Below are 14,351 nucleotides of genomic sequence, written 5' to 3' on the forward strand. Positions count from 1 at the left end.
GTCTATTTTTAGGTGCTTCCTTCACAAAAGCTGTCTGACGTGCTGAGTCTTTGCAACATTTTGCTGAGGGATTTTGTTTTCTTGTTGTTGGTCAAAGTGGTTAACACTGCTGCCTCACAGCGTCAGGGACCCGGGTTCCCAGCTTGGGTCAGTGTCTGTGTGGAGTCTGCACGTTCTCCCTATGCCTGCATGGGTTTCCTCCGAGGGCTCTGGTTTCCTTCCACAGTCCGAAAGACGTGCAGGTTAGATGCATTGGCCATGCTAAATCGCCCCTTCGTGGTCCCGAACAGGCGCCGGAGTGTGACGATCAGGAGATTTTCACAGTAACTTCATTGCAATGTTTTGATTTGATTTATTATTGTCATATGTATTAGTACACAGTGATAAGTATTGTTTCTTGTGAGCTGTTCTGACAAAGCATACTGTTCACACACAAAGATGCAGAATGTAGTATGACAGTCATAACTAAGGTGCGGAGAAAGACCAACTTAATACAAGGTTGTGTTAATGTAAGCCTACTTTGTGACACTAATAAATCAGCTTTAAACTTTATAAAGCGTGGATAGCTATTCCTCCATCCCCGACTGCTCGCTCCCTTGGTTGCTGCTGCAAGTTGGAGCGGCTTTTTATTTGGGAGACTGCAAAAGGGAAAGAGGAGGGGGATTGCTTTCATCTGCCGAATGGCCAATAAAAGAGGGGGTGGGGCGGGGGGGGGGTGGAAGAGGGAGGCAGAAGTGCAGGCAGCTCAATGAGGTGTCAATCATGTCCCCTGGTGGGTGAAGTTTCTCTGTGTAGCCGCCTCTCTCTCTCTCTCTCTGAGTGAGGGAGGGGGAGGGCTGTGGATCACACACTCTGAGCTGCTGGAGCTGAGAGCAGACACAGGCAGCAGCCGGTGCAGTGCCGCAGCGACATGGACTGACTCCCTCACAGCCCAGCCGTCTCCATGGATTTGTAAAGGAGGGGATCTCCCCCACATTCCCTCCCCAAATGTTCCCCCAAACCAGCCCAATGCGGACACAGCACTAGACATGGGGAAACTTCACTCCAAGCATGGTAAGCCAGCGCACATCAAAGCCTTTCATACTGTTTAAAATCATACCCTGCTCTCACAGTAACTCATCTTTTCTTTCCTCCTCCCCCCCCGATCTTCTTACCGATCAGCCGCCGTCTGTAAACCCAGGGAGAGTCCCGAAGGTGAGCATTTCTCTTCAGCTCTGTGTGGCATAACTTTTTTTTTCTGACCAAAAGTTTCCTCCATGTTTGACCACAGCTTGTGTTAAAGGAACAAGAAAGCCAGGGGTGTGTTTGATTTTCTTGTTGCTCCTCACTAGGTGACAGTTTTGTGGTGAACGCTTGTTTGAGTCGGAAAGGGCTGGAGGACTGGATCGTCAAACAGAAGCAGAGCCCGGGCTACCCAGCCGCCTTCCAGAGAGCGGGCTGCAGGCTTTCCACCGCGGTAAGGAGACCCTCCCCCTGCCCCTCACTCCCCCTTCCCCCCCTACCGCTCACTCTCCATCTGCCCCCCCACTCCCCCTTCCCCCTGCCCCTCACTCCCCCTTCCCCCCTACCGCTCACTCTCCATCTGGCCCCTCACTCCCCCTTCCCCCTGCCCCTCACTCCCCCTTCCCCCCTACCGCTCACTCTCCATCTGCCCCCCCACTCCCCCTTCCCCCTGCCCCTCACTCCCCCTTCCCCCCTACCGCTCACTCTCCATCTGGCCCCTCACTCCCCACTCCCTCTGCCCCTGACTTCCCCCTCCCTCTGCCCCTCACTCCCTCTCTGCCCCTCACTCCCCCTCCCTCTGCCCCTCACTTCCCCCTCCTTCTGCCTCTCACTCCCCATCTGCCCCTCACTCCCTCTCTCTGCCTCTCACCCCCCCTCTGCCCCTAACCTCCCTGCCCCTCATTTCCCCTTCCCTCTGCCGCTCACTTCCCATCTGCCCTTCAGTTCCTCCTCCCTTTGCCCCTCGTGCCCCCTCTCTACCCCTCTCTCTGTCTTTCACGCCCGCTCTCTCTGCCTCTCAGTCCCCATCTGCCCCTCACTCCCCCTTCCCTCTGCCCCTCACTTCCCCCTTAGCCGCTCACTCCATCTCTGCCCTTCACGCCCCCTCTCTGCGCCCCTCATGCCTCCTGTGACTCTCATGATCCCCCCCGTGCCCCTCACATCCCCTCTGTGTGCCCCTCATGCCTCTTCATCCCCCCCGTGACCCTCATTTCCCCTGGACCCTTGCCATCCTGTTCTCCTCACCCCCCTAGGGGCCTTTGTGCTCCCCAGTGCCCCTTGTGCCACATTGCCCCATGCCCTTGTGCCCATCACACCCCCATGCCCTTCATGCTCCCGTGCCCTCGCCCCCCCCACGCCCTTGCCCCTTGTGCCCTTGACTCTGGCTCCCCTCTCAGTGCCCCTGGCTCCCTCTCTCTGTGCCCTTGTCTCCCCCATGCCCCTTGCCTGCCTCCCCCCCCGTGCCCCTTGCTCCTTGCCCTGCTTCAATTTATTTATGGGGAGAGGGGGTCCTGGTTACTCTGTGCTCTCAGTAGAGGGAACTTAATATATGGCTGGGTGATGGCAAGGAGGAGGTTGTTAATCAAACTCAAGATGCCAATACATCTCACTCTAGGGGATTATTGCCACCCTTCTAATACCTTTGAAAGTAAGATAAAAGTACAAGTAGCCGTTGCCTAATTCTGCTGAAGAAACTGCTGAGAGTACAGGTTCCCCCAGTGGTGTTTGTTTCATTTTTTTTGGGTTAATTTTTTTGGGGGGCAGTGGTGGGTTGAATGGTACCAGTTGGTACAGTGTAACAGCCGCAATTCAGATGTCATATGGAAAGTGTTAGAAATTCCCATTTGTACGTGCCTGTTTCTTTTTAACAGCCCGGGCTGCTCAAGCTCAGAGTCGACGTGTGATCTGAAAGATGTTCTTTTCATTTCCACCCCCCACCCCAAAAACTGTGCAGATGTCTGAAATATTCATCGACCCAGGTTTTCAAGGAGAACCTGGTCTGGAGCCAATTCTCTAATAGTTTTCTGGGGAGGGGGTGGTGGGGGGCAGATCTGGGGGAATGGAGTACAAAGTGAGAGAGAGATGGTTGTTTGAAAAGTTAAAACAGGCGCCAGTAAGTTGGGAAAAGTCCAGGTGATCACTGAAGAAAATATTATTTAAAGTGCCTGTGTCGCGGTTTTACAAATGTACTCAAACTGGAGGATATTTTTCTTACATCAAAGGAACTTGATTCTGGCAGGATGCCTAGGAGACTGAGATCCACATCTATTCGGAGCTCTGTGTTGTAACTAAGTGTGATTTTAATATCTGGTATTTTCCTGAGACAGACATGTCAGATGAGCATCCAGAGCATGTAGCAATTTTGTCGTATCTTTTTTTTGAAGTGTTTTGTTCTCTTTGTAATTTGCTCTTGGATGCTGTCACATGCTGCGTTTTATATTGAAGCATCTTGCGTCAAAATCTGACTTTGAGTGCATGCCATTTGTTTTGAAGTAAATTACAGCTTAAAAGAAAACTGAGGAAAAATAGATTGGTCATTATCTGTGCAAAGAGAAGAGTGCTGAGACTGAAATTCAGATGTCATTGTTGAGGCAAAGCTTTGAAGTGGTTACAGTTAATCCTTTGGAAACTTGGAAAATACATTTAAATTGTGTAAGCTTGTTGACAAATGCAATATCAAAGAAGAAGTTTTTTTCAAACACATTAACTGTTTGCTATCTGTGCTGTTTGTAAGGCAGACATGTATGTAGTAAGCAAAATGAGATTTAATAGATTATTTTTCACATTTACTGACTTTATTATTTTGCATTTTTTGTGTTGTTTATTGGTAGTTAATAGAAGCTTCTAAAATATTAAACTGGCACACATTGCCAGACATGTTAAATCCCTATCTGTTACTTGTTTTAAATTTTAAAGAATGCAAATCAAATGGAATTTACCCTGAATGATGATAATTGATTGATAAAGCTGGCAACTCCAAATGGGTCTGAATGCCTACTAAAGCTGGCTGTAATAAGGCAGCTTGGAATTTGCTCTAATCCTGCATCTGGTCCCCTTCTTAGTGAATGAATGGATTACAGGAGACGAATCTACACGTGGAGCCAAGACTTTCTTGGCTGCTGCACTTTTCTTACCACTGGGAGAAGCGTTTTCTTTTTAAAGGCCCCCTTCCCAGCGCTACCTCTCCCCTCCACCCGCCCCAGACACTAATAAAAGGAGAAAATAATTCATCTGCTCACACTGAATTGTTGTGAATGGAAAGAAACTGTGTCTTGAGTTCCTGCAGAGTGGTGGATGAAAAGTAACAGAAGCCATGTAGCTCCAACAGCCCCTTGACAAGGGATGTGAAAGTCTGCAGATTCCATTCTCCAGTTTGTTAAACTTTGCCATCAGAGTTAAGTGTAATGATGTATTTTTTCCACCCATTGATGTCTGATGCATTTTAATTATAGACTGTAATTCACATACCCAGTAGGAGTCGTGCCATTTTCATTGTCCTAGGTATGCAAGGTCAGGATCTCAAAATGAACATTATTTTAGAAACAGAAAATTTCATTTCTAATAGGAACAGAATGCTGCCAGTGTTTTTGTACAACTTGGATTCTACTCTGAATCGCAGACTGTTATAATTCTGTGGGACTGTCAGTCTTGCTCTTGGAAGAAAAATTATGGGAAAGGTGTCAAAAACTATCACACTCTGTTGTTATTTAATGCTGTTGTAAGGCTCCCTGGTGGCTCAGTGAGTAAATCTACACCACCTGGTGTAGTATTGGGGCGTGTACCGCTTGACGGTCCCAGGCTGTATTTTTCTTTTCCACATTGGATTATTTGATCACTGCTGAGGCAGCAGAGGGGGCATTTGTGTCTCTGGATTAGGAAATGCGAGCAAAAATAAAATCAGTGAAACTTTCTTCTCCTGATATTGGTCCAACAATCCCGGTTAGAAGTGGCAAGCTGTGGATGGTGGGTGTGAATATGATCACATGGTGGGTGTTGACTGTGCTGCGTTAGAGATCAAATTGCCACCAATATTCGCTGCCTAAGCTCATGCAAAAAAATGACCACTTGGACAACTGACTGGTTGAGGAATCATGTCCCATCATAACACAGTGTCTTGAAGAGAGAACAAATATCTTGGCAAGGTGGTTTTGGAGTAATATTGTGCCATTACCAACTTCACCAGCCAGTGCAGCATCAAGTGTATTTTTACTAGCAGGGTCAAGTATAATGACTGCTTATACCATACAGGAAGGAGTAACGGGTATACTTATAATTGCATGCACACATAGAGTCCTGTTTACCAGCTTCAGAAAATACAATACTGGGATTTTAAATAAATGCCTTTCACTTGTTTTAAAAGAAAGGTAATGCAATAGCCATTCAGTTTATAAGAAATGTTTTAGTTATGTTAGCAGTTTTCATACTATTTATGTTTTGTTGAGTGCCTTTCTAGCAGTGCAAGACCATCTTTCCTTAATGGTTCTGTTATCAATGCCAAAATGCAAATTGTTGTGAAATTACAGGTTTGTGTTGTATATTGAGTGGTGTAAAAGACTGAACTGTAATCAGCGATTGGAAGAATGTTCTTTCTCCCTCCCAGTCACCATCTCCACCCTCAGTTTCTTCGATCCCAACTTGGGTCAGATATAGTGAAACATTGCAACTACCTTGCAGTGGTCCTTTGATATAGTGAGTGCTTTGTTCAGCTGCCCAGGCTTGTAGGGGCATGTGCACTTGGATGACAAAGCATTTTCAATGGCATTTTGTTGTTCTGGTGAGGAGTTTTTGGATAGGTTAGACTCTTGGTATATTCTGCTGTGAAAATTGACAATTGGGTTCTGGTGAAAATTTACGCATTTATCTAAAGGTGGGTTTGTTTTTATCCCCCTCAAGAATTTTAATATTTTCTCAAATTAAGATATTGATCAACCAATGGCATAAAACAATTACAGATAAATGTGTATTGCTCCAGCAGGAACTTTTGCCCCACATCTAACCTATGATCCCTAAATCTGGATTAGGTATGATGGGAGAATTAAATAACATTGGCTGGGATTGGCCCTTCCCCATCCCCCCACCACCACTTTCCGATGGTGGAGGTGGGTTGCGGTGGTCGGCAGATTACCCGCCAGTGTAGTCAGTGGGCAACAGAAACTGGAGGAAAATCCCATCACAAGCCAACAACGACCTGCCTCCGCTGCCCGAAAACCCACATCGGGAGGGCAGAAGATCGTGGCCATTGTAATTTTCGATTTGAGTTTATTCAAGCTCCAGATGGCTTTACTGAGGCATATTTTAAAAAATAGCATTAGTGATAACAGTTTTGTATGTTGTGTACACTCCGTTTTATCAAATAATTGGAAAGGCAGTCATATATTTACAGTTTGAATTTGCCTTTCAAAAGCTGCTAGGGAATAAAAGGGGAATTGTTTACAATTCACATAGATGATTTGAAGTTGAGGAGCAAGTGTAGTGTGCCAACGTTCGCAGATGGCACCAAGATGAGTGGTAGAGCCAAGTGTGCAGAAGACATGGAAGTCTGCAATGAGATATAGATTGTTTAAGTGAGTGGGCAAGGGTCTAGCAGACAGAATACAATGTTGGTAAGTGTGATGTCATCCATTTTGGAAGGAATAACAGCAAAATGGACTATTATTTAAATGGTAAAAAATTGGAGCATGCTGCTATGCAGAGAGACCTGGATGTCCTTGTGCATGAATCACAAGAAGTTAGTTTGCAGGTGCAACAGGTAATTAAGAAGGCAAATAGAATTTTGTCCTGCATTGCTAAACAAATGGAGGGAGGTTATGTTACAGCTGCATAAGCTGGTGGTGAGGTCACATCTGGCTTACTGTGTACAGGTTTGGTCTAGGATATACTGGCACTGGAGGGAGTGCAGAGGAGATTCACCAGGTTGATTCCAGAGTTGAAAGGGTTGGGTTATGAGGGGAAACTGAGTAGACTGGGACTATACCCATTGGAATTTAGAAGAATGAGGGGGGATCTTATAGAAACATATAAAATTATGAAGGGAATAGATAAGATAGAAGCTGGGAAGTTGTTTCCACTAGTGGGTGAAACTAGAAGTAGGGGCCGTCACCTCAAAATAAAGGGGAGTAGATTTAGGACTGAGTTGAAGAGGAACTCCTTCACCCAATGGTTGTGAATCTGTGGAATTCCCTGCCCAGTGAAGCAGTTGAGGCAACCTCGTTGAATGTTTTTAAGGCAAAAATAGATTTTTGAACAGTAAAAGAATTAAGGATAAGCAGGCAGCTGAATGGAGCTGAGTCCAAGAAAGGTCAGCCATGATCTTATTGAATGGCAGAACAGGCTTGAGGGGCCAAATGGTCTACTCCTATTCCTAGTTCTAATGTTGAAAGAAAGACTTGCATTGATATTGCACTCATCATGACAATTGGACATCTTGAAGAGCTAAATTTTTAAAGTATTTATTAGTGTCACAAGTAGGCATACATTAACACTGCAATGAAGTTACTATGTCCCCTAGTTGCCACAATCTGGTGCCTGTCCAGGTACACAGGGAGAATTTAACATGGCCAACGCATCTATTTAGCATGTCTTTCGGACTGTGGGAGGAAGCAGGAGCATCTGGAGGAAACCCATGCAGACACAGGGAGAACATGCAGATTCTGCACAGACAGTTATCCAAGCCGGGAATCGAACCTGGGTCCCTGGCACTTTGAGGCACCATGCCGTCCACGTAGCCAATCAAGTATTTTTGAAGTGAGGTCAATGTTGTAATATAGGAAATGTGACAGTCAATCTGTGCACAACAAGCTTCGACAAACAGCAGTGTGTTAATAACCAGATAATCTGTTTTTGTGATGTTAATTGAGAGGTAAACGTTGACACAAAAACACTAAGAATAACTCCCCTACTCTTCCTCAGAATGGAATATTTTGCATCCACCTGTGAGATTGTATGTTTCACCTGAAAGATCGCACCTCTGGCTCCCTCACTAGAGTATCAGCCTTGATGTTTGTGCTCAAGTCATGGATTACTTCCCTTAGTTCTAGTTGTTCGTCATTCCATAAATGAATTTTTTAAAAATTAATTCATTCACTGGACATGAATTTTTTATGCAATTCCCTGTGTGGTATGTCAAAGTGGTAGAAGTACTTCTTTAGCTAACCAACTTTGAGTTATCGAGTCTTAATCAAAATGCTATTATAATTCTATAATCGCTGTCCGATGTGACCACTATATTTTGGAAGGTGGGGCTAAAGACATCATATAACCTGCTGGAGGACACTTAATCACTATTATATTTCAGTAGGACATTTCAGTCGCATCACAATATATGAAACATAGGAACTATTTTAAATGACCTGCCCCTTATTGTGAGACTGTTTCCCACCCTGGTTGCAGACTCAGCAGCCAGGGGCAACATCCTAACTACCCTGTCAGACCCCTGTAGGAATTCCATAAGCTTCAACGAGATCACCTCTAATTCTTCACAACTCCAGAGAATTTAGGCTCACTATGAGCAATGTTAAAGAAAGCATTTCAACAGAGCCCTTTGAAATATTGTACAATAAAAGCAATTGAAATGCAGAAATAGTGGCCAGAATTCTCCGACTTTGCTTGCGGCTGGGATTCTCCAGTCTCGCTGCTGTGAATGGTTATTTGGCTGAGCAGTAGATTCTCCACTCTCACTGCTGCAGTATGACAGCAGAGAATTCTGGCCAGAGTATTTATTTTATAATGTATTCTCCCTCTTTATTTTCTCCAGTCTCTGTTTCTGAAACACTATGCAGTCTTGTGACACTGCCACTGACTATTCTAAATAAATCAGACGGATAGATAACATTATTGTAAATATTTATTGTGTTAGATCCTGAGTAATATTTAATGGCCCAGAACTAAAGTAAGTTGGAAAGTTCTTGAAAATAACTTTGGGCACTTCACTTATCCAAGGTGGCTGGAAATTGTAGGCTTCTGTTTACACAAATGATCAAACTGTTACCAAGCACATGTCTTGCAGAGGGTTTCTTTGTAGAAACCCATTAACCAACCTTGTTAAAAGGTCAAAAGGATTAACCAGATTGAGTTTATATTTGCTGTAGTGTCCAGTAGCAGAAGCAAAACTGTAGCACCCATTTAAAGAGAGAATGGATTTTCAGTTCATGAATAGTTCCTTCAAAATGGCTGTAAAATCTTCTTGTAGCTACTTTATGTGAATGGAGATAAATATACAAATTTGTCCTTGGAAGGTTGAGCATCATATAAAATTACATCTTGTACGGATTGCTGTTGCTTGTGACCAATAGTAAAACGTACTAAAAGCTGCACATTTTATTAGAACTTATAACATTATTAAGCATTAGTTTATAAGTACCACATGCCATTTATATTATTGAATGTCATTTTCCTAACAGCATGTTGAATTCAACGTAAATAAGTAATTTTGAAAATGCACCTTTTTGTACGTTATACATAGAAACATAGAACAGTGGATAGGCACATGGAGCACAGCAGAATGATAAGGAGTGGGTTAGCTTGATACTGGGTTTGGACATAGCTCAGCACAACACTGAGGCCCTCTGCTGTGCTCCATTCTGCTGTGCTCCATGTGCCTATCCAATAACCGCTTGAAAGTTCTATGTGTCTTAAAGACATCTTAAAGAAGTCTTTCTCTTGTGTCTCTTAAAGAATTTCCTGCCCATTTATGATGCACACATTATTGTAGAATCATACAGAACATGGCTTTTGATTTGATTTGTTATTGTCACATGTATTAGTATACAGTGAAAAGTATTGTTTCTCGAGCACTATACAGACATAGCATACCATTCACAGAGTAGGAAAGGAGTGACTACAGAATATAGCGTTACAGTCATAGCTAGGATGTAGAAAAAAGTCAACTTAATGCAAGGTAGGTCCATTCAACAGTCTGATGGCAGCAGCGAAGAAGCTGCTCTTGAGTTGGTTGGCACTTGACCTCAGACTTTTGCATCTTTTTCCTGATGGAAGTTCAGCTCAACATGCTGTAGGCTATTCAGTTCCCATTCCCATGATCTTTTCTCCAAGCCCTGCACATCTTTCCAATTCAAGTAATGTACAGACAAAATAGACCAAATGCTTTACAGTTAAATGTGTCTTGGAGATAGCTACTGAAACTAATTGACGAAAGCCTTGAATTAAAATCTGAAAATGCAAGTGTTATGCCAGGTAACATGTGGAACATGGGTTAAAGATACAGTTTGTATGGAGTATGTGTATTTAATGAATTCTTAGGAATTTCCTGCAAATCATAGAATCCTGACAGTAAAGAAAGAGGACACTTGGCTCATCCAGTCTGCACCAACTCTCTGACAGAGCACCCCATCCCCGAAACCTGCTAATCCCCCTAATTTACACATCTTGGAACACTAAGGGGCAATTTAGCATGGAAAATCCATCTAATCTGCACATCTTTGGGCTGTGGGAGGAAACCGAAGCATCCGGAGGAAACACACTCAGACATGGGAGAGCATGAAACACCACATGGCCGGAATCAAACGCAGATCCCTGCGAGGCAGCAATGTTAATTACAGAGCAATGCTGTTAAACTTCCAGTTGCTGATTTCCAAATTTCTGACAGACCATTCCAGTTGCCCAAAAGAAAAGGCAGTAAATGTGCTTATTACCCTAATGCGAGATAATGTGTGAATCCATGAAGAAAATCAGAATTCTGATGTCTTGGATCCTCTCGGACTCAGCATTGAAAAGCAGTTTTATAAAATACTGAGTGAATCATACCGTGCAGGAGGATGCTATTTGGCCCATCATGTCTGTACTGACCACAATCCCCACCCAGGCCCTATCCCCATAACTCCATGCATTTTCACAGAGTCACAGAGGTTTACAGCATGGAAACAGGCCTTTCAGCCCAACCTGTCCATGCCTCCCTTTTTTTAAACTCTAAGTTAATCCAATTGCCCGCATTTGACCCATATCCCTCTGTACCCATCTTACCCATGCAACTGTCTAAATGCTTTTTAAAAGACAAAATTGTACCTGCCTCTACTACTACCTCTGGCAGCTTGTTCCCTATTTACCCTAGCTAGTTCCCTTGATACTAAGAGGCAATTTAGCATGGCCAATCCACCTAAATAGCATATCTTTGGGGTGTGGGAGGAAACCCACGCAGACACAGGGAGAATGTGTAGATTCAGTGTAATTCTATGATATTACTGTCCAACAAAACTTGGAAGTGTATTCAAGACTAATTGTTATTTTTGAGGAAACAGATACTCATGCACTTTAACCATTACTTGTATGAAAAACTGAATCGAATGTGACCTGTACTGAATTGAATAGACAGTGACCCAAGTCAAGAATCAAACCCAGGTCTCTGGCACTGTGAGGCAGCAGTGCTAACTACTGTGCCACCCAGTCCTGGCTACTATGTGATAATCAATGTAGATTACCTTAAAAAAAAGTGAATGCTGGTTAACTACAGAAACGCAAATGTATTGATGTAAAGCAACACTGAGGTGGTCTACATTAATACTTAGTTTGGATGAAGAAAATAACAGGCACATACATTTTTTTTCTGAAGCAAAACATTCAATTCAGTTAAAGTGCATGAGTATCTGTATCCTCAAAAATAATAGTTAGCCTCGAATACACTTTCAAGTTTTGTTGGACTGTAATATCATAGAATTACATTGAATCTACATTATAGAAACAGGCCATTCAGCCCTACTGCTCTGTGCCAGTGTGCATGCGAGGCAAAAGGAATCAGAGCTTACTGGGGTAGATGGGAATGTGAAGTTCAAAACATAACCAGAGCAGCCATGATCTTATTGAATAGCATCGCATGATCAAGGGGCCAAATGGCCTACTTCTGTTCCTATTTCAAATATTCAGATACCTCACTTGAGCCTCCTCCCACTCGAATTATTTCTTTTTGCCACTGTATCTTTCAATCCCCCTTTCGCTCTTGCAGTGCCATCTGCATCCACATTCCTGCCACTGTGTGCCACTAAATACTTTGTTTTTGGCTGTAAAACAAAAAAGTTGACAGATCCATTCTGATTCTCACTTTAATGCTTTGAAGTGTCAGAGTCCCATCAATATACTTTTTGATGTCCAGTAATTTTGTACAAGGAGTTTAACTTGAGAGGTTTTGATAGAATAAATAAGGAGAAACTGTTTCCACTGGCAGGTGGATTGGTAATCAGAGGACATATTTAATAAACAGAGGAGAGATAAGAGACATTTTTGCACTTAGGATCTGTAATGTACTACCTAAAAATGTGGCAGAAGAACGTTCAATCATAACTTTCAAAAGGGAATACACTAGAAAAGGAACAACTTCCACGGATTTGTGGAAAGATCGGGGGAGTGGTCCTACTTTGATAGCTCTTCAAAGAACATAGTGGACTGATTGACCTCCTCCTGTGCAGATTCTATCAACTTTATGCTTTGGGGATTGGTGTCAGTAAGGTACAGGGTGGGTACTTATGATACCTGTACAGAATGGCGATCACACTTATACAGAATGAAGATGATCAGAATGGAGATTTTTACCTCGGTTTTACAAGTCATATATTACTGATGTTGAATGCTCCTGCCAAACAATCAACACCTAATGCAGGGATACTTGTTTTCAGGTAGGCTTTTCTACCTCCATTATACCTGCAGTGCAGTGATTATGGCTCCAGTTTTCTTTCACTTCTTGTGATTAAAAGAACACATGCTATAATAGATACGGCCACTAGCAAAAAAAAATTAAAACCTGCGCTAGTGGCTTGGCATTCTGAACCAGTGAGCCCCTCATTACATAGAACAGTACCAAAGATGAATGAATGATTTTACAAAGGTGTTTCTCAGTTATTATCAGTTGGGCAATGGTTTTGAACCATTTGAAGTCACCCATGCAAATTTCTTTGATGATACAGACAGCTGTTACATTATTTTGTTTTAAAAATATCCATTCTAGGGTTGTGGGTGATGCTGGCCATGTTGCCGATCGTTAGTTGCCCTGAGAAGCTGATGGTTGGACTCCCTGCTTGACCTGCTGTGGTCCGTGTGGTAAAGGTGCTTACACAGTGCTGTTAGGTAGGGATGCCATTGTAAGCACTTTCAGCACTCATTTGTAAACATCTCAGCTGCCTGGAGATTCTTTTCTTGATAAGTTGGAAAGGCATGAGCAATATTTATATGTGTGTGTGTATATATATAATAAAAAAATTATCGAACACACTCGACAGACTACCAACTTTAAGAAAAGCCATAAACAGACTGAATAGCTGGCATCAAACGCAATATCATCAGAATGGCTTATCAAACAAAACTTTATTGGATTGTCAATTCAAAAATTAGAAGTTGTCTTCTAATGTTCTGGGGGAAAAAAAAGCAAATATATTTGGAAGATTGCATGATTCCTTTCAGAATAGAGCTCTCTAAGACTGCAGTTCTTTTGATACTCTGAAATAGTTCTTCCCCACCACCCCCCCAAATCTGCTTCAATAAACAGCAGTAACAGGTGATATCACACACGTGCTGTTTTTGCAGACATATTTCCAGCCATTATGAGTGTGACATTGGTGTTGAAAGTAATTTTGACTTCTCAAACTCTGGATTGTGTGAATGGCTTTGCAGAGCTAGGGACATTTTGTGAAATTGTATGATAAGCAAAATTGTGATGAACGAGGAGCTGATCAGAAGTGAAGGTATTTGTAAAGCCCAGTGAGCATTTGTTTTTGGAAGAAGGATGTTTTGTGATTTGAAAGCTCTGCTAGTTTTTTTAGGCAGGATGTAGATGATTATACAGCCTTTTTTTTCACTTCCCTTTGGAATTCAGCGAAGGCTGTGTCCCTTGGGCCGGGGGCCACATTGAAAATGCACAGGGTATGGCTAAGAAGATTCTGTGCAAAGCCCATTTTGCTTGGGGTGAAGGGCAAGAGTTGAAAGTACACTTCAGCCTGGATTTAATCATTTAACACCCAAAATATCAGAATTCAATTGTAAAAGGAAAAATGTTTGTATAAAAATTACTTACTGTGAGCAAATCTAAAGAATAATGCAGATATACCAGAGCTCTAAACAGCTCAGGTATTGGAAACATTGATGTTGCGCTGCTTTTAACACAACTTTTATGTACTCTTAACAATGAAATATAGTTGCAAATGTGCTAATTTACATCTGGCCTCCCTTATGTAATTAAAAGTACACATTTTATTTGTAGAAACTATCCTGCTTTGTCAGACATGCAGAATTATCTACTTGGTGGCTGATACATGCACCAATGAAGTCATACTTCCTGCTGAATGTGCCTTGGGACCACAGTTCTTTCTTCTCTCCTCCATCCCTATCACATTAATATGCCTGAAGTTTAG

General features: G+C 42.9%; 1 protein-coding gene across 2 annotated transcripts in view; it reads left to right on the plus strand.

Moving 5' to 3' along the window:
- Positions 1 to 809: 809 nt before the first annotated feature.
- nkd1 (NKD inhibitor of WNT signaling pathway 1) overlaps positions 810 to 14,351 on the plus strand; it is a 104,683-nt gene continuing 91,141 nt past the window's right edge. The window contains exons 1-3 of one of the 2 annotated variants that reach the window (XM_080186982.1): positions 810 to 1,053; positions 1,162 to 1,194; positions 1,332 to 1,456. In XM_080186982.1, the coding sequence (XP_080043108.1) occupies positions 1,029 to 1,053; positions 1,162 to 1,194; positions 1,332 to 1,456 (183 nt within the window). In that variant the 5' untranslated portion in view covers positions 810 to 1,028. The remainder of the gene's footprint in view (positions 1,054 to 1,161; positions 1,195 to 1,331; positions 1,457 to 14,351) is intronic. The other variant, XM_080186981.1, reaches the window with a different exon arrangement.

The sequence above is a fragment of the Carcharhinus amblyrhynchos genome, chromosome 4, assembly GCF_965287045.1.
Source record: "Carcharhinus amblyrhynchos chromosome 4, sCarAmb.v2.hapA, whole genome shotgun sequence".
NCBI lineage: Eukaryota > Metazoa > Chordata > Chondrichthyes > Carcharhiniformes > Carcharhinidae > Carcharhinus > Carcharhinus amblyrhynchos.